Source organism: Lepidochelys olivacea (genome assembly GCF_965140295.1).
Source record: "Lepidochelys olivacea isolate rLepOli2 genome assembly, chromosome: 22".
Taxonomy (NCBI): Eukaryota; Metazoa; Chordata; order Testudines; family Cheloniidae; genus Lepidochelys; species Lepidochelys olivacea.
In genome coordinates, this window is record NC_140432.1 from 21,728,719 (window position 1) to 21,755,319 (window position 26,601).

The following is a 26,601-nucleotide window of genomic DNA, read 5'->3' on the forward strand; positions in this document are numbered from 1 at the left end:
CTGGCACGTATCGCCGCTCGTAGAACTACATCTCCCAAAGTGCCCTAAGCTGACGGGAGCCGACATGGCCATCTTCAGCGTGTACGTTGTGAACAAGGCCGGAGGCCTCATCTACCAGCTGGATCACTACGCGCCGCGCTCCGAGACTGAGAAAACTTTCAGCTTCCCGTTGGACCTGGTGCTTAAGCTGCACGACGAGCGCGTGGTGGTGGCGTTCGGGCAGCGGGACAGCATCCGCGGTGGGCGTCCGACTGGAGGCGCCAGGGAGGCTGGGAAACACTGGGGATCCAGCGAGGCCTGTGGAACCGGTACCGCCCGCTGGAGGGCTGCTACGGCCGTTAGGGGCCTAGTAGCGCCCCCTGGGGCGATTGTGGGGCTGGTACCGCCTGATGGGGGCACTGGAGGGACTGGGGTGCCGGAGGGGGAGGACGATGCCTGTCAGGGGGCTGGGGCGCTGGTACTGGCCACGAAAGCTTAGGCTCAAATAAATGTATTAGTCTGTAAGGCGCCACAAGTCCTCCTGTCCTCTTTTTGGAGAGGCGTCGTAGTGCTTGTGCTCCTGGGAGATACTGGGGCACCGTGGCTGTGCTTGCTGGGCGGGCAGTAGTGTCATCAGAGCATTTACGCTTTAACAGTGGCTGTGCTAAACCATAAATTCCTCCTAAAGACACGTCTAGGGAGGCCAGTGGTCAGGTCAGCTATTGGAGTTCCTAGTTCCAACGCTCATTTGAAAGCAAATGGGCCTCAGCTCTGACTTTTCCCTTTGCTTCTTTCAGTTGGACATGCTGTGCTTTCCATCAATGGCATTGATGTGAATGGGAAATACACTGCTGACGGGAAGGAGGTACTGGAGTACCTTGGCAATCCTACCAACTATCCCGTGTCCATCCGTTTTGGCCGGCCTCGCCTCTCCTCCAATGAGAAGCTCATGCTGGCCTCCATGTTCCACTCGTGAGTTTGCACTGGAAAGTCTAGCTCTCTGTGCCCTGGCTACCATGGCACTAATGATGATAGTAATGCCCACCATCTGTGAGGCACTGGCCAAACCCAGAGGAAGACACATTCCTTGCCCCGAAGAAGATACACTTCACAAAGACAAATGGAGGGTGGATATACACTATCATATCTCTAGTAACTTGAAGAGGAATCTTTTGTGTTAGACTTAAGTAATTTCCCTTTGTTTGTGAAGGTTGTTTGCAATTGGGTCCCAGTTGTCTCCTGAGCTGGGGAGTTCCGGTATTGAGATGTTAGAAACAGACACATTTAAACTACACTGTTTTCAGACCCTAACAGGTAAGACTTACTGCTCATGTTATCCCTGTTAGTTCAGTTTTGGGGCTGTTTCTCCCTCACTCTGAAAAGACAAGTACAAACTGCTTTATTTACTGCTGCAGGGATTCTGTGGATGCGCAGAATTAATGCCACCTGCAGATTTCTTTGCTTCCCTGAAGAAAAATGACTTCCGGACAGCCAGCGGAGAGGAAATCACCACTGGGCTGGGGACACCCCAGCCAGTGGCTCCTACCCTGAGCCGGGATCAGCTGCTAGTCCTGGCTGGGCTGGAGAAGACAGGACTTCCTCTTCCCCTGCAAGGAGTGGCTGGGGCTGTCAGACCCACGCCCAGAAATCTCCCCCAGCTGCAGGATGCTCAGCATCCTCCCCTGCTTCCTGCCCCCATAACTCCTCAGCTGAGGGGAGAGGGGTCACTGTACAGGAAGCTGCTCCCCCATCCAACCAACCCCTGTGCATCTGGACCTCCCATAGCTAGACACCCCCACCAAGCCTTGCCCCATACACTGAGAACCCCCCTAGTCCTCCATATCCAAACCACACCCCATTGAACATTAGCCCCTGAATCTGGAGCCCCCTGCACCCAGACCACCCCGCACTGAGTTCCCTGAACTCAGACCCCCTACCCTGACAAGCCCCACCCCCCTGCACCACCCTAAGCCCCCACATCCAATCCCCATGCCAGTGATCCCCAATTAGCTGCCTCCAGACTCCCTCCAAACCCCAGACCCCTCCACTGAGCCCCAACCATATTCACCTGGAAGCCCCTGCAGAGTCCCATTGCCCCTACATCTGGGAAATCCCTCCCCCCGCTCCAATGAGCCTCTGTGCATCCAGATCCCCCCACACCTAGACCTCCCACTGGGCTGTCTGCACCCAGATTGACCCACACAGAATCCTCTCATCCCACACTTGGATCCCCCTGCAGTGAGTCCCTCCACATTTGGATCCTGGCTGTTTGAGCCTGCCTGCCCCACACTTTATGTGCCTGGCACAGGGGGGCAGGGCTCTAGGGTATTTCTGGGGCAGGCCCAGGCTTTGTGCTGTGTTAGCGTCGGGTGCAGCCTCACCACTGAGTCCATGTCCCCAGGGTGGGGAGGCTGCAGGGTGCTCCTCACTGCCACGCTGGAGCCTCTGCATTTATTTCATTATTTATTAATTTCAAAATATTGTGCACAGAATTTTTAATTTTTTTGGCACAGAATGCCCTTGGGAATATTTATTAGACTTGTATATTGCTGCAAAAGTACTGCTTTTGTGCTTGATCTTTATTCATATGGTATTTCTCTGAATTAGATTGCCATTTTAAGATGAAAGGCACTAGAAAAGGCAAAAGATGATTATTTCAATATCCAGTTAGAGAGCACCAGAAGTATACAAAAGGATTTACAAAGAGCTGATGGGCCTCTATGCAGAGAAACTGACAAAGTACCTCACAAATATGAATTAACCCTCAACTTCTTACTCACCACCCAGGAATTATCCCCTTTACAGAAAGGGAAACTAGCTCGTCTTGTCTTGCCTCAGTTGGCCAACATGTCTTTAAAAGTCTGGAATCTAGCTGAGGAATTGCAAATAAAACCCAGCCTGTGCTTGAAATGTAGGATTCCCCTAGAGGTGCTCAAGTGTATAGCCACGTTAGCAATGTTACAAAATATGCTCTGTGCACCTGAAAGTAAAATCACATCCTGAATGTTAGCTTGCTAAAATACACTACTCAATCATTAATCTTTCTCTATATATCTTAAACAAAACAAGGCAAGTTTTAAATATTCTTCAGATAGTGTCAGCTGCTCTCCCGTCCTTCCTGTAAATGAGGCCTTTTCAATTATATTTGGGAATGTATTTCATAGTATTATTACCTTTGCAGCTTGCATGTAGTCAATGCTAATGCTTCTTTCATTATGGCTCCAGGGATCAAATTTGTGGTGCTCGCTGATCCACGGCAAGCTGGGATAGAGTCCCTTCTGCGCAAGATCTATGAGATTTATTCTGACTTTGCTCTGAAAAATCCTTTCTACTCACTGGAGATGCCAATCAGGTAGGGAGTAGGCAGACGATGTGTAGAATAACAAGATACTGAGCGCTTGCTCAGCTCTCCACTTTGAGAGCACCGTACAACCATTAATACAACCCCCTTTGAAGAAGAGAAGACATGTGATTTTACTGTCTGAGTTTATTTGGTCAATGACAGAATTGGAAGCAGACCCCATGTTTTTAGCGCCCGTTTCCAGAGTCCATCCACTAAAAATAAACCTAAGATTGTTGGGTTCTCTTTTGACCGGGGCTGCTGATGGGAGCTCTGGTAGTACACCTGACTACTTAGACGCATACACTAGTTTTGTTTAAGGCACAATCAAAAATCTAACTTTTTGCATGATTAAACTAAATTCCATAAGGAGGTTCAGTGCTGTCAAGTTCTTGGAGAAGGTCTTCCAAGGACACCAGTCTGAATCCTGTTCTCTAGAAAAGGCTGGAGGAAACTTCCTCTGGAGTTCCAGTTGAACAACATGACATGCTCTCTCTGGGCAGGGCCCCTATTGCACTTTTAACCCCTGTCAAAGTGGCAATTAAGCTTTGTTTTTGAAATGGTTTTGGCATGTCAAATAGGAAAGCTGAACTCAAGCTGCTTTGTTAATCAGTCTTTTGATTAAAAAAGTTGCCATTAGCAGAGTCTGGAATGAAAGAGAAGCTAGTGCAGGTCTGGGGCTGTCTTGGAGCTAACAGTTCTCCGATTAAAAACACCAATATGTTTTGGGTTGTAGATGGAGATTTTTGTCACCCTCTTCTGATCCTCATGCCTGTATTTCTGTGAATATTTCAGGTGTGAGCTGTTCGATCAGAACTTGAAACTTGCTTTGGAGGTAGCAGAAAAAGCTGGACCATTTGGACCAGGATCATAGGACTTTTCCAGTGTCAATAGTGAGCCTCTCTCCTCACGAGATAGCTTTTCCAGAATCCTGTCTCTGGCTACAGCAGCGAGAGAGGAGGTCATGAGGTCCCAAATTGCTTTTGTCATCTCCAGAAATGCTGCTTTATTCCATGGGTGTGGAATCCACCTTTGCCTAACAGTGAATATTATTATAGCTAAGAATGGGCATATGTGGCTGAAGCTATGATTGCAGCTCTAATGCTGTCACTGTAACACAGAGGAAGATAAGACACAGCATGATGGTAAAACCTCAGTTATACTCCCCTTTTTCACTCTTAAGTGTGTGTGTATATATATATATTAGTTTTTCTCTGCAGCTTTAATTTATGGCTCAGACAAACGGTTACTTTGGATGTACAAGTAATAAACATTCCCTTAAAGTGTGGATAGATTATTTCTTGGACTAGATACATTTGCTTCTGCTAGAGCTAGTCTGAACTAGGGTAAAAATGCACCCTGGTTATTATCACGCTGGTGTTCTGTTTTACCATCTGAAACCATTCTAGCTTGAGATGTCCTTTACTGTGCCCAGAACCCCATTGGAAGGCAACACTTCAGCTTACCTCGGTGTAAACGGGAATAATGGATTTCAAGCAGGGGAGGTGGGTGAAATGAATAAGGAATAAACTGAAAAAATAAGTTCTGAGGAATAGCAGCAGGAAGGGCAACATAAAATGACTGCTTCTGACTAAGGCTGCTCACTGTAGAAAGAGGAATGTCCTGTATCTAGGACTGGCCTCTGGGCAAGAGCTTCCCCTTTTTTCTTGGTCCCTTTGCACAAGAAGTCTCATGCTGCCAGTGCAGTGCTACATTTTTATTTCACAGTTGGTAAACAGTATTTCTTAATACTCATGCTTAAGTATCAAAGGTAGTTTACTTCTGTACGATAGTTAGCCATTTCGTTAGGACTGGCAGAGCAATCTGTTATGTCAAGGTAGCTTTGCGGTGGTGGCCACGGAGCTTCTTGCTTACCTACAGGCATTCTAAATAACTAAAACTCTGCAGAGAACACAAACAAGAATCCTGATAAGAAAAGTCTTAACATATGACATACTAACATACTACCAAGGGGCAATGCTCCTGCTAACAAGCATTCGTAATAGTAAGCAGACCCTATGTTGTAGTTTAACCTAAAAATGCTGTAGCTGGTTGAGTTCACTGGAACTGGAGACATTAGAAATTTATGCTTTCACCTGACAATATCCTTGATTATGTTACTTACAGAAATAATCATTACAACCTAATGATAAAAATCTCTTAAAGACTTTTCTAGATAATGCAGAAAGAGAGGAGCTATACAAGGTGTGTATGTGTCTAATGCTGTTACTGCTTACACTCTTGAACCAATTTCCTTGGTACTCCAGGAAATACTATTCTATTCAGTGTTAACCATCTGTTTTGCAATTCACTAATACTCTGAGGCTAGCCATGGTGACTAATTTAACAGCAAAAAGTAACTGTTGTACAGTGCTTCCATCTCTTGAATGGAGTTCCAAGAACTTTACTCATTTGCTGTTACTGAAAAGGGAGCTGTTTTGCTGCAATGGCAGGGATCTGTAGTAATAGGTGGACCAGTAACTGTTCAGTCTCTGACAATAGCTGGGCGACCAGCGTTTTTCTTTAGTAATAAGAAAGTGGTCGCTGCTTCTGGGGAGGGAGACACAGAAGGTAGCTCATGACAGAGTAAGCTGGGTCACAGCTGCACCGACAACAGCAAGGGAGGTAAATGAAAGTAGGCTCAGTGCTGGCTAACTCTAATATTTCTGTAAGCAATGAGGGTGAATTGAGAGCAACACTACATCTGAGGCCAGCAGCAAGAAGGCTAGGCAGGTACGAGATACGGGTCTTCTGCAGTACTTCTAGTTTAGCAAGCAAGACTGCAAAGTCTCTGCTCAGTTCACTAACAGTACTTTAAGTAAGAGGTAAAGTGAGGTCATGAGATGTAAACTATAACAGTGACCAAAAATTCTGTAGGCATTAAAACGTAACAGCTACTGAAGATCTTGTGCCTTTCTAAACAGGAATATGATTAAAATAAAATGAAGTTTTGATAAATATTCTGATCTAGGCTGCATTGATAGGAAACTCAGTACCAGGCCAGCGAGTAGTCACTTGCCATCCTTAGATATCATCTGGAGCATCCTTAGTACCTTTGCTGCTCATCTTTAGTCAATCTTCTTGGGTACCCGACCCATCTTGGTGCGGATGTTCCGTAATAAGAAAAAGGCTATGGTGCTGATGACACATGTTATTTCAGCTACCCAGAAGGCTGTGGCCCAACTGTAGTGCTTGGCTATAGTACTGAAAGGCAATCCAGCCAGGAAACCACCAACTGCAAGGATAATGGGGAGAAGAGAGCAGAGTTAGAGTCCCTAATAGCAGCAGAACTTTACAGTTTCTCCTACTGACACTGTTCTTTGTGCTGGTCCCTGCATTTATAAAAATGCTTCAAGCCAGATAGCTTGAGATATTTTAAACAGTGGACAAAGCACTGTGACATGCAGTAGAGAGCAATTCTGCCCTGCCTGGGGAAACCGAGCTAGTCACTCAGTAGCTCCAAACTCTTTTCTTGGGGTCACTCCTTCAGGGTTCCTCAGTGAATGGGCTATGGCCACGCTTTCCTCCAAACTGGAGATTTGCACTGCCAGAAAACTCAGGGGAGCAAATTATTCATCTTCAGCTATCAGAGAAGATACAAATGTTGTGGTTGCAATTATCTTTATTTACAAATGTTTATTATGAAAGCAAGGAACAAGTCATAGCTTGTCATGGCGCAAGCAGCTGATAGACACATGAGCCCTTACCTGCTACAGACTTTCTGCTCAGGCAAAACTTACCAAAATTTGTATATATATGAATAAGAGGGACAGACAACTAAACAGTGCAGCGTTTTCACTTGTGACCAGAAATACGTTTGATCCAAAACTGCAGAGTTAAACACTGCTGTGTTTTGGGGAAGTCTGGATCCAAACTTCAACTGGACCTTCTCTCATTGTGACCCAGATGTTATAGGGATTCAGGCCTGGTCCAGATCTCAGAATGTTGGTGGTAACTCCTGGATTACTGACTTTGGGGTTTCTTTTGTTTGTTTGGGGGTTTTTTTAAGACAAGAAAGATCTTAAAGGGAATATCAATGTGCATGGACTGTTTCCCTAATAAGTTAACCCTCTGCACTCTGGACTTTTATCTTTAAATCTTCACTGGACTGGTAAAGGCCCAGGTTTCAGTGTCAAGGACTTTTTAAAAGAAGTCTTTAAAGGTGACGTATGAGGACCAGGGTCCCAGAAGGCCCAACACAAAAGATGCACTTCACATTTGTCCATCTTATCCATCTCCAAATCCAAACCGTTAAGAATATGGATATCTGAACTCTCCAAAGGTTTTGTATGGACTGCAGTCTTCAACGTGGCCCACAGAGCCCTACATGGTGGGCTGCAGAATGAAACATTTTGAGAATCAAGCATGAGATTAGGGAAGTTCCTCAGTGAGAGTCTTAGGTTTTCAGAGACCCACTTAATTTGTTGAATAAACAGATTCAGTTGCACAGCCATTCGCTTCCCATTCTCTCAGCTGTGCTGCTTGAGACACAACCTTTCATATCACTAAGTAGCAATTAATCATAAATGAATTTGTTAGTCTCTAAGGTGCCACAAGTCCTCCTTTTCTTTTTGTAGAACCAATTTGAAATCTCATCTTGCCAGACTAAGATCATCAGGAACTGGGGCTTCTTGCGGCTACAGAATAAAGGTTCTGAGGTTTGTGTGAGGGGGAGGGTGTATCACTCACCATTGGCCATTAGTGCAACAATAGCATGGGAGGTGCCACACAGGTTGGAAGGTGCGCTCTCATTTGCTATCACTCCAAACAATGCAATTGGTCCATAAGAAGAAAACCCAAAGATGGCTCCTAGAATCAGTATCCACAGCTATCAACACAAGCAAAGAGTAATCAGAAATAGGATCCCTAAATTTGACCCCTGCTATTGGTTAGACATTGGCTAAGTGTGTAAGGCCCTGTCTACAATATATTTCAAACTAAATGTTGTTCCGGCTGACACTGCTTCCCTGGCCAGTGGATATAAAAAGTCTAACCATGTGAAACAGAGTCTGCTCTGCCACATGTTTTTAAGATGGTTTATAATCGAATGCATCCCTGACTGCATTGGCCAGCACATTATCCGCTTCCAAGCAAGAACTTTGTTTTTCTCTATGGTTCTGAATAACCATCTGAACTGTCACATAGCCAGGTCTCAATATGAAACTCCCTCAATAGGAAGACGTGTAGTTGCTGTGTTTTCTTAAAGTTCTATTTAATGAGCTTTAGGTTACAGTGAAATGACACAGAGAAGGTGTTTACTGCATAGTAATCTTTTAAAAAATCATTCTGAAGAGTCTTGGTTAAAGGGCATTATAGTTTCAGACATATGTTGGTCAATGCATTTATACCTGTTTTGAGGCATTCCCATTATTTTGTCAGCTGAAAATCCTGCAATGTTATATTACAAGGTAGTCTGCCTGAACATGGACTCCAAGGTTGGAATTTATGCTAACAAAAATTGATATTGAAAAGTATGTGAACAATGGCACCAATCTCAGGCCCATAAAGGGTTTATAATTCTTTGCCCATCTTAACGCTTTCCATCTGGGGATTGCAAAATGCTGTATAACTATTAATGAATTAAGCGTCAACATCCCTATTGGGCATAAAGTGTTATCTCCATCTTACTGTTTGGGAAACTGAGGCAAAAAGGAGGACGGGAAGTGACTTGCCTAAAGTCAAACAGGAAGTAAATGGCAGAGGCAGGAATAGAAGCCAGGTCTGGAATCCCAAGTCCTGTGCCTTAGCCATAAGACTTCTATTAATAGTTCTCCAGACTGATTATCTCATCTAAAGAGTAAACATCCCCAGAACCTATCAGTGTTTTAGTACTGGTTTTATTAGATTGTTAGTTTAGTAATATGAAATTATGAAGCTTCTTTCAGAAAACTTACAGCACTCTTCATAATGCCCTGGTTATAAATCCTGTTGAACTAACCAACCTTTCAGAGTAGGAAAGAGTCAGTAAAAGTAGAAACAGGCAGAAGGGGAGAGAGAAAGACAAGGCAGAAACCTCCTGTTCTGTTAAGCCTGTGAGGGCAGCGAGAGGATGCAAGGCTACAATCCAGAAGTCGTTTTCCTGAGGAAGAAGTGAGGAAACATTAAAAAGGGTAGAAGTGAAATTCCATTTGTTTGGCAACCACCAGGGAAAGAGAGACAGAACACACAAATATCAGGAGTTAGTGCAGAGAACTGCCAAACTTGCTGCTAACAAAATCCTCACCATTAAAAGGGATACCATCAGCTTAAACACTCTTCTGCCCGATAACGCTTTAGCTACCGAAACAGGTGGAGTTCCCACACCGCCCTGCAGAGTCAGAGTTCAAACTTATCACCTCTTTGGGGTTTGACTTTATTGGAAGTTGAACCACCACCATAACATAAACCTCAAACTAAACTTTCTCCCTGTCATGACTGTTCCTATAGTTTCCCTGCAGAGACAGCTCTGTCTCAGACCCCAATTCCCTTTCTCCTGACAGCTGGTTCCACCTCCCTTATATCCTATTGGAGCTAACAAGCAGCAGTACGTACTCAGCAGTTTTTTGCAAGGTTCTAATTCCTGTCAACAGGGTGGCTCAGCAGAAGAGCCCTTATCCCTGCCGCCTTGTTACACTATTACACAAAACACATCAGATAACTGAAAGAGAGCAGAGGAGACATTTTCTCTATTTCAGTTTGTTTACTTTGGACATTTGGCAGCACTATATATAATCAGTTTGACTCTGCACTGGAAGCAGTCTCTCCTCATCTGTGGGAGTTTCACACAGCAGAAGGGAGAAGGGAAAAAAAAACTAATTGTGAAAATAAAATCGCCCAAATTGGGTAAGGACTCTGGGGCAAGCCTAGGACCCTGAAGCTATTTTTAGTCTAGTTAGTGAAACTGACTAGATTTCAGGCTGTCAATGCTGCTTTAAAATTTCTCAGCTGCAGATAAAACCCCTAACTTCCAGACCAGACATGGTGGTTCTGAAACAGGGCTCCAGAAAGCTATACTACAATCCATTTTATAAATCTGTCAAAGAGGATGCCCTGGAATTTTGTACAGTCATTTACAAAAAGGATTATGAAGTCAGAGGAAGAGCTACAGGTTTCAACAGAGTCCCAGAAGTAATTATTAGAGTTTAAGCACGCTTTGCTGATAGATAGAACTCCTTCAGGTGGGTTTGGTTCTTCCTTTATTTGAGCAGCACTGAGCATACTGTAAGTACTCAAATAAAAAAATAACATGGCATCAAACTTCTACAATTTTTATGCAGAACTTCCAATGCCACAACACAGGAATCCCGTCCTGTAACCTGTGCTAGTCAGTGCCTGAGTGCAAGAACATTCACCACCATCTAAATGAAGCTGATGAATGCTTCTGTCACACCACATGCTGCATGAGAACAAACTCCTTGTGCATGGGTTACCTTAGGAGAGTCACTTGTGACTGTGACCCGGAAAAGGTACATTGAAGCAGACATTCCCGCCATCATGGAAAGCAGGAGCACATGCCGAGGATTCCCATAACTTGACAGACCCACCTGTAATACATATTGGAACAGAGAGAGAGAGAGAGAGAGAACACACACAGAAAATGTGAGTTACTAATGCCAACTGATTCACAGAAGTTAGGGCCAAAAGGGACTAGATAACCTGCATAACATCACATCACCCAGTAATTTCTGCTTCAGGCTCATAACTTCTGTTTGAGATAGAGTATATCTATAAATCAAGACTGATGTCTTTCCAAAATACTCCAAATGATGTAGAATCCATCATGTTCCAAGGTCAACTGTACCAGTGGTTAATTATCCTCTCTGACCTTACTTTTAGTTGATTTGTCTAGCTTCAGCTCCCAACCACTCTATTTCATTATGCTTTTTTCTGTTAGATTAAAAGAGCCTTCTTCTATCAGAAATCTCCCCAACTTAGGTAACAGTACTTGTAGACCATGATCAAGCCACCTCTTAACATTCTTTTGGATAAACTAAATAGATTGAGCTTCTTAAATTTCTCACTAAGGCATGTTTTCCAGATCTCTAATAATTCTTGTAGCACTTTTCTAAATCCTTTCCAATTTTTCAACACCCTTTTTGAAGTGTGGACACCAGAAATGGACAAAGTAATCCAGTAATGAATCACAGAATCATAGAATATCAGGGTTGGAAGGGACCCCTGAAGGTCATCTAGTCCAACCCCCTGCTCGAAGCAGGACCAATTCCCAGTTATAATGGTAATGGTCACACTAATGCCACATTCAGAGGTAAAGTAACCACTCCCTAACTTTTACTTGTGATTTCCCTGCTTACACATCCAAGGATTACACATTAGCCTCTTAGTTACAGCAGTAAGGTGGGAGCTCATGTTCAGTTGGTTATCTACCATGACCACAAATTTTTTTTCAGTGTCATCACCGTTTTCCAGGATATGGTCCCCCATCTTGGGTAACCTACATTCTTTGTTATGTGACCCTACATTTAGCATGTTTTTCAAATGAGCCCACATCATCAAGCAATCTAGCCTGTATTTATCATTATTTGCCACTCCACCAATTCTTGGTGTCATCTGCACATTTTTTCCAGCTATGATTTTATATATTCTTTCAGATCTTTGATAGAAATTCAATAAAACTCGGCCAAGAATAGAATCTGTGGGAAGCAACCTCATTGCATGATGATTCCCCATGTACAATTTATCAGGTCACCAGTTTTTAATCCATTTAATATTGGCTACATTAATTTTGGATAGTTCTAAGTTTATTTTTAAATCAGAATATTGTGAAGCACAAAGTCAACTGCCTTCAGAAGTCTAGGTATATTATACCACCCAGTTACTCTATCAACCATATCTGTAATCTCATCAGCTGGAGATCTCCCTTGGAAACTTGATGGGCGACACAGGTAGTGCCCATCGTTACAGAACTGGAGTGAATTTCTCTCATCTTGACTTTTCTGTACATGGGTGGAGGTCAGGGAATGTGGCTGTAAATATACAGGATTTATAACAACCTGTAATTTTACCTCCCATCCCTGAATCCACACAATGAATCACATAACCCCGTTTTTACTGCTTTACAACCTGTGGATACTTGCTATCTGTATAATTAATAAGCTTTTATGGCCTTGTGTTTTGCAGTCCAATGCTGCAAATAGTTCTCCTGGGGGAATTCTGCTCCATTTTTTTTTTTAAATTCTGTACCAAAAAGTTAAAAATTCTGCACACAATATTTGAAAATTCTGCATATTTTATTTGTCAAAATAACACAATATAATCATGCCAGTTACAATTATTTTGGAATTTATTTCAAAACATCTGTCAGCAAGTATGTCTGTAACAATACAGAGCAAAAAAAGATTCTGATAATTTTTTTTGACAGATTCCTTACTAGGCATATTAGTACAGAACTTTGTGTAATTCTTTTAAATTACAGTACACAACTGTATTTCCTGCATCTGTCAGAAGCAGTGCAAAGGCTTGGCGGAGTCAGGGGTAACAGAAGAGCTGAGGGAGAGGGAAGGAGCCTGGGAGTGAACCTGGAGGGTGTTGAGGATGGGTGGGGGGATGGGATTGTTAGGGTGTTGGGAAGCCTCCCCCATGCAGACCCCGGCTGACCCCAAGCCTCTCCCATTCAGTCAGGCACATCTGCCCTGTCCCCCATCCCCATGGTCTCTACAGCCCCACTCCCCCATCCCCAGGCTCAACGCTGGCACCCCACTAGCTCTTGAGCCCATGCGCCACCTGTCCCCACCACTAGCCATTCTGAAACTGACTGTGACCCCACAGCAGCCCTGTGTGCCCCACTCTGTCCTAACCTGGCTCCGCGGGCAGCATGTTGTGATGATCTGTACTCCTGGGGGAATTCAACCGCACTGGGCATAGACTTTTGTATTTTCCTGCGTAAAATACATTTGACCTCAGAAGTGCTGCAGTTTTGCCTTTTGCCCATCAGGGGCTTTTGTGGCGCTAGAACGCAGCAGGCTCTTCTGGCGCCACAGCGGCCTCTGATGGGCAAAAGGTGGAACTGCAGCACCTCTTTGGGCAAAATGTTCTTTAGGCGGGAAAATTAAAAATTATGCGAGACAGATGAATTGAATTCCCCCAGGAATAAAATGGTAACATTACAAGATGATATAATCTAATTTGTCTTGAGTGACCTATATAAATCTCCTCAAAGCTTCTCTCTTATGGACACCAGAGGCATGATTTAATTATAGGGCTGTGATAAACTTGTAACAAAACCAGGCAAAATTCACCTGGTTTTCAATTTAATTAAAAAACTCAATCCAGACCTGCAAGCCTTTGACTACCCTAGCTGAGTTTTGAGTCAGGTGAACTACTATTTTGGGTGGAAATTGCTTGTTTGTTCTAACAATTTCAGGTGAGGTTTCACTTTGTGTTCTGGGGTTTGTTTGAATGAGAATCTGAGAGCAAAAGTGAAGAGGTGCATACCCAAAAGAAGTGAACTGGGGAAGTGGGGTTGTACAAAACTCTGTGAATGAAACCAATGAGCTCTAGATTAGTGTATATTGGTCTCTGTATTATCATGTGAATTAATGTATTTCTCATAAGTAGCTTTATCTCTTTGCAGAAGTGTCTACTAATCACACAAGACCAAGGTGACACTGGAAAGTCTCAGCTAGTGACTTTCACAGTTTAGACCCATTTTTGTCCTGCTCTGCTTTAAGGTAATGTTTATTATTTCCATTATTTAGAAAAGGGCCCCAGCAGGAGCTTTGCCACAACACAATATATGTTATGCCTCCCCTACACCAAGTGAATGCTAGATGGTGCCACTACTGACAGCAGTAAATCCCAGATTACCTTCACTAGTACAGGACTCCAGCATAGCAGTCCTAGGCCTCTGATGACACCCATCAGGCCAAGTTTCCATATGCTTGTTGACTAGTTGATCTGGAAATTATCAAACATTTTAATGGACTGGACCTATGTCCACCTACCCCAACTCTTTGTATGGGGCAGACCCTGGTTTGGATTTTGCAAAACCACAGCAGATCAGATATGGTTTTAGAGAAACATCAGAAGTTTGGGGGAGGCAGGGAACAGAAAGTAATTTTGAGAATGATCACCTCTGGTATGGGGTGGGCCCATACTCCCTACCCCCACCACTGGGCACAAAGCATGTGAAATGGGATTTTCAAAGAAGCCTAAATGAGATAGGCACTTAACTTCCATCAGTCTGTTGAAAAATCCCAGCTGTTAGAAAGAAAAGATTTTGTATCTTCTGAAGTGTTTAGAAAGAAAAAATAAACTAATTTTAAAGTGTCAGTGAATCTGCATCAGCATCCCTTGGCAACCCAGGAAGGTTGCATTTTACATCCTCAGCACAACAACCTCTCACCTTTGCAGTTCTCTCACCCCTGGTACTTCCAAGTTCAGAGTTACCAGACATTCCAGTTATTGCACTGAGATCTACCAGCTTTCCTACTGAGAATAATGGAGTGGACAACGTTCCAGGCTGCTTACCCGTGCTACTGCTCTGTCAGAAAGGTACCCAGCTGCAATGCTTCCTACCAGGCCCCCGATTTCTAAGGCACTCATGTAAGAACTGCCTAGAACATAGGATAAGGGGGTGGTTAGGCAATCAGGTCCAGGGAGGAAACACCAAAACAATTTCTTATTAACAGTTTATGTTTGTGCACAGGGATCAGTTCAATATAAAGGCAGTATCAGGGAGAATGGAGTAACTAGCCCTAAAATGCTTACACTTTGCGTTGTCTCTCAGTTTCCCCAGTTCTTCTCAGAGCATCTGATATTGTTTGTTGTTTTTAGTTAAATAGTGTTTGAATTAAGAGCTGGTGGGTAGTGCCACCCCAACAGCCCAGGAGACTGAAATTCTCTGTCCACAGAGCAGGTGCAAACCAGGCAGCAGCATGGCAGACTTCTCCCACACATTGTCTCCCTTCCAGTGTGCCCCCACATTGATCTATGAGGATCCGTTGGGGTGAGGTAAGAAGACTGTTCAATCACCATGACTTAGTCAGTCCCTGGAGTCTCTACAAAGGAGCCAATTTGTGCCCTTTGTACTGGGGTTTCTTGGCCATGGACACCTGGTCATTAGGAACCGGTCAGATACACAAACTCATTTCATATATGCCATCAAATAGCCACCGATGAGCACTATTGGTTACTACAAGCCTGGGCTGAATTTAAACTTGTGACCTAATGAGGAAGTGCATGTATTTCTTGATCATTCCCCTGTGCCACTCAGTAACCCGAATAATCTGGACTGGTATTTTCAAAGGCACTCAGATCCCATTAAAATGGGAACTGGACACCTTGCTCCTTAAGGCACCTTTGAAAATCTCAGCCTTAAGCTTTAAAATGAGTCTGTTGTGTCTTACCCACAAGAGCAGACTGTCCTCTCTCCTGAATCAGGAAGAGCTGACCCCAATCTGTACAGCATGTCTTCACTCCGAAGACAACCAGGTAGCCAGTTGAGAGTACCCACAGGTAGGGCGAGAGTAGCAGCTCTGCCAGGGTGCTGTCATCTCTGGATGAGCCTGAAAGGAGAATTAGTAGAAACACCATTACACCGCTTGGACACAGCAATAGGACACAATCAACCCAGCTGGGGGGTAGGATGATCTGTGAGCAGATTCTGTGTGCAGTGGGAGCAGCCTTGTAACAGTAAGGCTTTTCTAAATGTAGAACTAGCAATGGTCGGCCATTGCTACCACCCATTTGCTGTGTACAAAGAAACCTGTCCATGGTATTTATCCCACTTAATTAAAAAGCAGACATCAATAAGCTACATTTTACTCCCCATAACTCTGCTCTCTTATGGTTCCCAGTGAACACTTCCGACAGAAGATGTTGGAGAACATACTGTCTGCTCTTCCAGATTTTGTTTCTAGTCCTCTTCACTAGTCCGTGAAAGAAGCTGTGTACATCCCACAAAGGACATTGCATTTAAGCTAGCTGCTCAGTTCTTACATGAACCCGACAGTTATGTCTGCTAACACTCATATCCCAAAAATACGTTGTGGTAGCAATTATGTTCCCATGACAATTATCAAATGCCAATTCCAGCAGCAAAAGATTTACAGGGTGATACAGAAGTCACTACTTTAAATACGGTTTTTGTAGGCTTTTAAATCCAGTGACAGTCCCTGTGTCACAACAACCCTCCAGCCCTTTTGCTCTCAAGAGAAGGTTCAATTCATTGGACATGACCCAACATTTATTAACTAGATGTCCTAGTTCAGGACACCAAATGTTGAGCAGAGTCCACTCAAACTAGGGTTCAACAAAACAGGAGGCAGAATTCTCTGTTTATTGGAGACATGCCAAAGGCAGCTCTTCTCTCTGCTGCTCAGTAAGAAACAAATAATAATGCTTTACAGTGGAGCCCTGCGTGGGATTAGTGGAGCCCTGCAGCGGGATTGGGATCCCATGGATCCCACAGGACCTGCTGCCATAATAGCAGGAGTGGTTGGGAGCAAGATTAAAAATAGTCCTGCACAAGGCTCTACTTTGCCCCTCTCTGGCATGGAGGATCTCAGATCATGACATAAATAATTTAAGACCCCAAGGGAAATAGAAGAATATTAACATAAACATTTTATAGATGGGGAGACTATGGCACATAGAGCTGAAGCAACTTGTTGAGGGTCCCACAGAGTCAGTGGCATAGCTGGGAGTAGATGTGAAAGCGGGTTAGGATCTTTCCCTGCCCTACGAGACTCCATTAGATGACTGTCCTTTGCACAATCGAGGGCACCAATACTTTCACACTGCGAGACACACATGACACACAAAACGTATTCCTTAACCAGGATACCTCAGGTGTTCTCACAGCATATGACTGCAAGCAGATCTGGAGTTAAATGCTGATAAGCACCAAGTTCAGGAAATGGGAAGGGCTTGTTCCAGCACCAAGGAACTGGAGGGACACTCAGACTATCAAATTTTGGTAGAACATGTCCCATCTCCTCTTGCTCCTCCTGCTGCCTGCATGCCTTAATTGTAAGATGAGGAGTCTAATGCTCACCTTTTTTCCCTTTCATGGTTCCTGGTCCAATGTTTGGTAGCCCAACGTCTGAGGGCTCATTTTTAATCAGGACAAGACAAACAAAGGAGGCAACCATGCAGATGAAGCCGGAGACGGACAGAGTTGTGCGCCAGTCGTAGCTCAGAGCCATCAGAGCAGCAACAATAGGGCCGAAGCCACCAGCCAGATTCATGCTGGTGGAGAGAATTGCCCACCATGTTCCAAACTGGGAAGGCTCAAACCACTGTGCAACAGGGAAAGAAAGAGAGTGTGAGCAAAGTGCCATGGAGTGGGAATTAGACTCAGCTCCAAAAACCTGTAATTAAGTCCCTTGGTGGCCAGATCAGATCCTAGCAGACAGAGGTTTATAAAACTAGATAGAAAAATATTTTACTCTTCTATCCCCTTCCATCCAAGAAACTCAGAGCTTTTTGCAAACATTAATGATGTACGCCTCACAGACCCCTACCTTGTGAAGTAGGTCAATATTATTCCCATTTACAGAGGAGGAAATGGAGGTACAGGAAGTTCTCTAACTGATTTATGATGCTGTCATCAAAGGTCTGCCTGCTTTGTACCAAGTAAGGGGATAAACAAAGCTTTTCAGCTTGTAACTTTAGGACCCTGATCCTTACTGCAGTGGATGTTGTGGGAGCTCAGCACAAATTGGGCCCTTGCTGACAGAATGATTGCTGTGACTCAGTCCTACTTCTAATGGAGTCAATGGTACAACTTCCATTAATGCCAAAGGGAGTAGGAGCAGGTCCCATCTAATTCAAATACTTTGTTGACAATCTTCTGGAAGTGTTACTTGGTATTTTGTCTTCATTTTCAGTGATCTTTCCCCTCTGAGTAGAAACAGCCCTATGTGAAAGGCATTTTCCTCCCGGCTCCATTCATTGCCCACAGTATAGAGCAGAGGAAGCAAGAAGGCTTCATGGAGAGAGAGAGAGAGAAGCCTTGTATCCAGGTGATTAGTTGTTCAGTCCTCCATCTCTCACATGCACCTGTCCTCCTCATTTTTACATATCCCATTGCCAGGACTAGTCTTGCACAGAGACAGAAATAGGACTATTGGTTTAGAGGGAGGTTCCTACTAATGTTAGTATGGAAGGAAGGGCGTGACCTTCTCCATGGCAGTGCCTTCTTTGTCCCTGCCTTAGGCTAAGTCATTTGACCATTTCTACAGGGAACCACAGTTACCAGCCCTTAGCTTCATAACATCAAGCTTTATTTCTTCACACTGCTAAATTATCCTTTTGTGGCTGTCTAAACAAACACACCATTCAGCAGGGGCCCTGCTCACAGTATTCTATATGTCACTTGATATTTTGTATAGGCAGACTGGATTTTCTTTCTCAGGGGCAGAAGGGGTACCTATCATTCTCCCAAAATATCCTGAAATGCAACATGATCTGGCTTGTGATTTATAACTCATGAGCCCACCGCCAGGTCAAACCAAACTTTACTTATCATTCCTTCTCTCTGCAGTGGACAACTACTAGAGCAAAGAGGCTATGGTGCCTCTGTCTTCACAACTCAGGGGCTGGAATCCAGCAACTGGGGTTTTTCATGATTACAAATTCTGCGGCTAGGGAAATTTAACAAATTAAACTATAATCAACAACCAAAGCTTCGTGCTTAAAACAAACGAATGGAGTAAATAACTCTCCAACTTGAGTATTCTTGGCTTAACTAAGCAGCAGGAGGCATATGAGACTCTTATTCCAAGAAGGGCAGGGGATAGAACAGCTAGGAGTGTTCTCCCACAGACAGCACGCCTGGAGCCATACCGATACTTCACTTCCTGCTAGGAGTTGGAACAACTGTGAATTCACCTATGGTCCCAGCACAAGGACCCCTGCAGTGTTCTCCATACAGTACCTATTCTGGAAGAAGTTAGGACAAGTGTTGCTACGAACTTCACACAAAGCAATCTTTCCTGTATCATGCTCTATTCAGTGTCTCCTGCTCAGCGCTTAATTTGTAATGAAAGAGATGCCAGGGTTCAAGCAATATTTTACTTTCATAACTGACGCAACAAGCTCAGAAGTGCTGGGGATATGAACTGCCAAGCCTAGCTCTGGCACTAATTAAGCACTACTCTTGGTGTTCAAATCTGGGACTGCACCCCTGCCAGAAAGAAAAAAAAAAAGTTTTTCAAAGTATACTTACTTTGCGCAGTACCTTCCCACACGGTGGCCACCCCAGTCCTTGAGCCAGCCCATTCAGGAACCACAGTCCTGAAAAGACTGTAACTGTAGAGCTCCAAGAAAAGACAACATTGACTACGCCCACCAGTAGAAGGCCAGATGAGAAGAGCCAGCGGGCACTCATTTGATCAGAGAGGACTCCACTGATAAATTTACTGATAGCATAGGCTGCAGACTGGCTGCTAGTGATGAGACCTGCAATAAGTTAGAAACCAAAGGCATACTCTAGTAACACATTTTGTAATAAGATGGTTAATTCAGCCAGGTTCCTACTGGAGCACATTCAAAGGAGTTGTCATTCAGGCACAAATCAGTTCCACTAGCTATTAGAATGACAAGAGCGTTCTATTTGGTTGGTTTCCAGAAAAGTATTCCTGTAAGCAGGATACAGACTTTAATATGATTAGTACCTGAACTGAGATATACATAAGACTATGGAAAGCAGTATTTTTTTTTCTCTTCAAAGCACATTGAGACTTCTTTAACTCTACCATAGTTGTGGAGACTGTAGGTTTATAGTTTCACTAAACTAAAGACCCAACCATCCCGTGCTGTCTGTAAACAATAAAGCATTGAGCACAAAGAAGGATATATAAAAGAGGAGGCATTAGTGCTACCAACAGGCATCTCCAAAGAAAGTGTTTCCCAATCTTTTTAGGCAAATGTGCCAGTTTACAGGACTAAGGACCTGTCTACATGGGGAAAAAGTCCGGAACAGCTAGCGTGGAATAGCTATTCCACACTGGTTGTCCTTCTGACAGTTTTATTCCGCCCCAGGGGTTAATCCATGTATGACTGCGTGCTTATTAATTGAACTCCCATTTAGATCAACCTGCACTGCTAACATTTTGTCTCAAATATTCACCTTAGGTCAATAAATTCTGATAATCAGCATAACAGATCCTCAGCTTAATCTTACTTTCCATGCCCAGCACTGACACATGAAGGACACAATAAAGTGCCAAACTGAACAGATTTAAAGGTTTTTTAGGCATTAAAGGTTTATAGTGGTTTACCAAAACGAGAGGAAACAACTGAATTTTTCAAACAAGACCATGTTTGAGACATTTTGCCTAGCAAATCTCTCTCAAGCTACAGTCTTCTTTACCCCAAACACAAATGGCATCCCTGATCATATTTCAACAAGGGCTCTACATTTGTTTCATTAAGCTGTAACTGGGGTTAGTGTGTTTTTTTCACTACTCATTTTTTGAAAGAGTCCATCCAGCTTAATGAATCAAAGAGAGATTGCTTTGAATTGTAGGTATTGCTTGGTTCTGAGACTATTTTGACATAACAAAAGCTTCCAACATGTGAGATCAAGTCTACAATATCAGAGAAATAGACAAAATGACTTCATAGGCCTCTTCCATTTTCTATTTCTGCAACTCTTGTTGATTAAGAAGTGACTTTTTGAAATGAACATTCTGAACAATTAAAGGGGACACTTTCATGTCAATTAGGGCCAAAATATAGATTCTGTTTAAAAAAACCCAAACCAAAAGAAAACACCCTACTAAAAAAAATTCAAGCTCAACAGAAGTCTCCCTTTGGATTTGTAAAAATTCCTACAAAAACAAGGTTTGTATGTGTTCGTTTTTTAAACAAACACTGTAGCATTTTCTTAGTGCCTCAGATTTACAAAGGGAAATTAACTACACACAAAGTGAAATTAATTAGTTTGAATGATCAAGCTGAGTAAAAATGCAACAAATGAAACAGCTCCAATGGCAACTGTTAATTTTAAAACTTCTCTTTAATTTAAATAATGTAAGTGGCGTAACCAAGGAAGGAAATCTTTTTAAAATTATATGGATTTTTAACTGGGCAGTGTCCTTTTTAGATATCATAACTCAGGCACACAAAGCATGTACTACCATTTCAAATTTTTTGACTACAACATATAGACCAAATTCAACTTGCCTTACTCACCTGAACAGTCTTATTGAAGTCAGTAGCACTATAGGCATTTGCATGAATAAAGATATACAGATTTGGCCCTAGATTTTAAAGATGGAGTTTTTAGGAAGAAATTAATCAAAATTCTACAGTATGTGATTTCTCACTCCACTTCTTCAGATGGATAGAAAATACATTTAATGTATAGATTCTGGTAACACAACATAACCAGATATATACCAAGAGAAAACATGCACAAACTCTATCACAAAGAAAGTTCTTACCCAAGTCATCTTTGTCCAATTCTATTTCTTCCATGATTGAGGGCATTACAAATGAAAATGTTTTTCTATTGAAATAGTACAGTGTGTAGCCAACAAACATGGCAGTGAATATCACTGTTCGGTAGTAACTGTAACCCTTATCCACCATGGTACAATCAAAGTAATATCTCCAAGAAAGAAAAATCCTGTTGATAGGAGGATTTGTCCTGCTTCAAAAAAATTCAGCTCACAGCTGTAGTGAATAGCTGTAATAAAAGATTTTAAAAAAATAGCAATTGCTGTTGGAACAAAAAGTTGGAACAAAAGAGCAGTTTTGAATGAGGAAAAGAAAAACAGCAACTAACAGGGTGTCTGAACTGGAAGCTGGACTCTCTTCAGAATTCACATCCTGGGATATTTTTGCAGAGCTACAGCTTTGTTGATGTTCTCTTTTCTTCTCAGTTTTGTTTACAGCTGCTTTCTAGAGAATGATTAACTTACGGAACTTGTCATATAGGACAAAACCATTAACCTACAGAAAAAGAAAAAAGTAAAGTTAGCTTGTGATAAGCTGTACTGTACGCAAAGTGGAAAGATTAGAGGAGCCTTGCTCAGTAACTCTCTTCTGACCTCTGAACTCAAACAGGACAAACTGAAAACAATCAATCCCTTTCCCAGAAACAATCTTAAACTAGATTCACTACAAGGAAAAGACAGGGTGGATTAAAATCCTACAGCTTCAACAGGCAGTCTGCATTTAGTTTCTGATTTCCTTTTCAGTGACTCCACAGGTATTATACAGCTGTGACCTTCTCTGCTTTTAGCTGGTTCAGTATTACAGAGCTAGATCTGTGGAAGACTCCAGGAAAGTGCTGCAACTAGAGCTGAGCAACATATTCTTGTATCTGGAAAAGCAAAGAAACTGAAAAAACTTTGGGGAAGGGAGTGCAAAAGAGAGACAGATGCAACAGGACAGAAGACTTGATTCAAGACAAAAAGCAAAGAACTGGACATTTATCCCAGGTGTAAAACCACTGAAGTAAACAGAATTACACTAAGATTAAATTTTGAATAAGGACTCATTAGTAGAGACAGAAGGATAATTGGGTCACTAATTGCCTACGACTACATAATGAGGCTTGAGAAATAATGAATGCAGAAAATCAGAGAGCAAAGGGATGTGCAAAACAATGAAAAGTAGTCAAGCATGGAGTTCTTCTGCAAGTCTTCAGCCCATAAGCAATTGCACTCTTTTTGAACAAGGAAACTGCATTCAAGCTCATTCTGCATTTTGAGAGCAATCAATACTTCAAAAGAAACCAAAAAGAAAAGATGCCCTGACAGTGTGGGGATAAAACCTGAGCAGCAGCATAGAAAGAAAATCTTATGAACTATGAAAAATAATTTTTAACATTCATATGGAGTTACTCATCTTCAAAGTACTTTATAAACATAGTGCTGAGAATATAAATTCCTTTGAAAGGGGCAATATCTCAATTTATGTACTGTACAGTACAGAGCACCAAGTCGGTACCAAACATATAGTAAAATAATAACAAAAACAACAAACAACAATTCATTCATTTATGGGGTTTCCAGTGTTTATTTTTAGGCAAATTATGAGTATTTTGTTTTTTTACACACACACACGGCTTTTAATCAGGTTTTTAAAACTGTTCTCCTTTGAGTTATATTCAAAAGTTGGCATTGTCTCTGACTGTTGAACTCCTATGACTTACCTTCTCTTGGCAAAAGTGTTCTTAACTGCAAGTGGAGATGAGAAAGGTGGGCCTCCTAGGAGAAGAAAAGGTCTGATTTCATACCAAGAACGTCAGGCCTGGCCAGCCAGTTTGTAAAAGTTGGGCCAATTATATATGTTCTGTGGGTCTTCGTCTTCAAGAGTACATCAGTACAGTGCTAGAGCATCCCCGGCAGCAACGTGCAACCACCTTGCTTGATGGCTGTGGAAAATGGGCAAAGGCTACCACGTTCTAGATGCATACAGCTAAAACCCAGTAAAAGGTGGTTCAAGATACTGAAGGAGGACGTGACAAAGGTCTGTGTCAGACTGGAAGATGCACTTGACGGAAACCCTTGGAGACAAAGAATAAGTGCCACTGACCCCAACTAATGGGATACGGCAAAAGTGCAGAAGATAGATACACACACACACGTGCACGTACATAGGCTTTTAAATCATTTTTTAAAAAATTGTTCTCCTTTGAATTAGATTAAAAAGTTGGTCTTGTCTGAAGACTGGCACTTCCACAGATAAGCTCCCAGCGAGCATGGAAAGTCTGTAAGGAGCAGCAGTCCCCTCTTCAAACATGAGGAATGAGGAACATTTTGCGTATATTTAAAAACACTTCTCACATATTTTCCTCATTAGGGTTTACTTGGTTTTAAACTAAAACTAGAAACCTGATTCAAAATGTAAGAACCCAGCAAGGGAAGACTCCCTCAAATTTTCAGACAGTTTTACAAACATCTGGCTCTTTTGATGGGCTTTGCTGTGTTTTTCAATTAGACATTTAAAACTGGATTTCATTACATCTATAATTACAGCTTGACAACCGTGCCTGCTTCAAAATCAGCCCACACACGGAAAAGAAGAGCCACTCAATTCTCTCTAGCTACGCATTTTTCCTATCATTGTGGTTTCTAGGCATTATTAAGTATGTAACAGCCATCAGCAAAAAGTATGTAGGGCTACATGGTGCATGTGATATGGTTTCAGAGTAACAGCCGTGTTAGTCTGTATTCGCAAAAAGAAAAGGAGTACTTGTGGCACCTTAGAGACTAACCAATTTATTAGAGCATAAGCTTTCGTGAGCTACAGCTCACTTCATCAGATGCATATCGTGGAAACTGCAGCAGACTTTATATATACACAGAGAATATGAAACAATACCTCCTCCCACCTCACTGTCCTGCTGGTAATAGCTTATCTAAAGTGATCATCAGGTGGGCCATTTCCAGCACAAATCCAGGTTTTCTCACCCTCCACCCCCCCACACAAATTCACTCTCCTGCTGGTGATAGCCCATCCAAAGTGACAACTCTTTACACAATGTGCATGACAATCAAGTTGGGCTATTTCCTGCACAAATCTAATAAATTGGTTAGTCTCTAAGGTGCCACAAGTACTCCTTTTCTTTTTGTGATATGGTTTGATTCACAAAAAATGAGCAGTACTCAAAGCTACCACACTGATACAATGTAAAATGAATCATATCAACAGCTAAGGCTATCAGCCCATGTTACTATTTGTATTACAATAGCACCTAGAGGCCTAACTATGACCAGGGCCTCATCATGCTAGGCACTTCAGAAAGAAACAGTCCATACCCTAAAAAGTCTAAAAGTCTTCCTCTTTCATCTCCACTATCTCGCCTCCAGCAGCAGCCAAACCTGATGCTTCCAAAGAAGTTGAGCAACCCCACAACACACCCAATGACCCCTTCAATGCCATACAAATAGGAATGAGGATTGGGGGATGTTCCTTCCAGACCGCTCTTGTGAACAAATGTTTCCTTGAAGAAGGGGATCCCTATAATGGTTCATTAACTCACCCAATCCTTTTAACAATCCATCCATAGTATTTAAAACATTAAGACATCCTGTTTAACTAAGATGGGATACAACATGTTATGATGCCCAAGTCTGATATCATTACATATACAACATCAGAAAGTGTACCAGGCACTTTAAAAAGACACAAGTTCCTGACACCAGGAATTTACTCTAACAGAGACATTACTCTTATCGATGGTAACAAGAGCATTTCCCTACCTGAGTATGGAAAGTGTGAGGTTCAGAGCAAGCACTGAGTTAGCTTAGAGTCCAAAGGAGGAGTAGATGAATGGTGGGGTCAGGGCAGCTTGAACCACTGTAACTGGAGCTGCACCGATACAGATAAGGGACTGGGGTTGGAAGGGGGCATGAACTAAATATAGAAGTCTCTTCAGCTGCTCATCCTTGAGGTGAAAGCTCACCCAGGAAATGGATACCAATCAAAATGTCAGAAAGCAATAACACTCCTGCTGAGCTCAGGAGAAGGGCAACATGGGCCAAGGGCTACCGGCTTTAATTGGGGAGGGGGACTTGTAGGGGCAGGGGCTTACATGCCAGCCCCAGGAAGGCAGTCTGTGTATGTCTGAGGGGTGGGTAGGTGTGGGGTTATATGTCTGAGGGAGTTGGTCGGTATGTGTCTGTACTGTGGGTTACATGGGTAGGACGTCCATGGGGCGGTATGATGGCTGGGGGACTGTGGAGGGATTACGCGGTTGAGAGGTCCATGAGGGAAGGGGTTACATGGCGGGGGGAGGGAGGGGCTGTGTGCCTGAAGGGAGGGGGTCTTGGTGTGTGTCTGTGGGAAGGGGGATTACATGGCTGTGGTGTCCACGGGGGTCTGTCTGGAGTGAGGTTATGTGGCTGGGGGACCCATGGGGGACAGGTGTTTATATGGCTGGGGAGCACATGGAGGTTATGAGCCTGAAGGGGGCCAGTCAGTGTAAATGTCTGCGGGAGGCCACAAGGCTGGGGGCTTGTCGGGGGGGGTACATGACTGGGAGTCCAGGGGGGCCGATCGGAGAACGTGTCTGTTGTCGGGAGCGCAGCACCCCAGCAGGGGGAGTCAACACATTACAGCCAAGGGCTGCCTGGCAGAGCCCCTGGGGTGAGAAGCACGAGGAAGAGCTCGGGGCCTGAACCCCCACACAGTACCTCTTAGACCCCTTCGCTTGGCCGCTTCCGCCCGGAAGTCCCACCTCGTCCCGCCAGCCACACACCGCTGTCTTCTATTGGGCAGGAACCCTGTACGTCACCGGTTCTGCCAATCATAACCGGCAATAGGGCTCCAGGGGACGCCCACACCTCCCCATTCGTCGAATCGCCGCCGGGGGCGGGTATGCG

The 26,601-nt window shown here is 43.3% G+C and overlaps 2 protein-coding genes across 6 annotated transcripts; one reads left to right on the plus strand and one right to left on the minus strand.

Moving 5' to 3' along the window:
* The first annotated feature begins 13 nt into the window (after positions 1–13).
* TRAPPC4 (trafficking protein particle complex subunit 4) lies at positions 14–4,251 on the plus strand. Its single transcript, XM_084611717.1, has 5 exons — positions 14–239; positions 777–951; positions 1,190–1,293; positions 3,205–3,331; positions 4,115–4,251. Exons 1-5 carry the CDS (start codon positions 65–67, stop codon positions 4,191–4,193), a joined length of 660 nt encoding a protein of 219 aa, XP_084467843.1. The 5' UTR covers positions 14–64; the 3' UTR covers positions 4,194–4,251.
* Positions 3,449–26,526, minus strand: SLC37A4 (solute carrier family 37 member 4). 5 transcript variants are annotated; one of them, XM_084611715.1, is made up of 10 exons: positions 26,413–26,526; positions 22,053–22,219; positions 21,709–21,953; positions 19,488–19,720; positions 17,313–17,556; positions 15,664–15,822; positions 14,786–14,871; positions 10,729–10,842; positions 8,009–8,147; positions 3,449–6,554 (listed from the first exon to the last, which is right to left on the minus strand). In XM_084611715.1, exons 3-10 carry the CDS (start codon positions 21,854–21,856, stop codon positions 6,388–6,390), a joined length of 1,290 nt encoding a protein of 429 aa, XP_084467841.1. In that variant the 5' UTR covers positions 21,857–21,953; positions 22,053–22,219; positions 26,413–26,526; the 3' UTR covers positions 3,449–6,387. The 5 variants fall into 5 exon arrangements, with proteins under 5 accessions (XP_084467841.1, XP_084467842.1, XP_084467838.1 ...); XM_084611716.1 differs by having other exon boundaries at positions 3,449–5,221; positions 6,373–6,554; positions 21,709–22,219; XM_084611712.1 differs by lacking the exon at positions 26,413–26,526 and adding an exon at positions 25,480–25,588 and having other exon boundaries at positions 21,709–22,219.
* Positions 26,527–26,601: the final 75 nt, after the last annotated feature.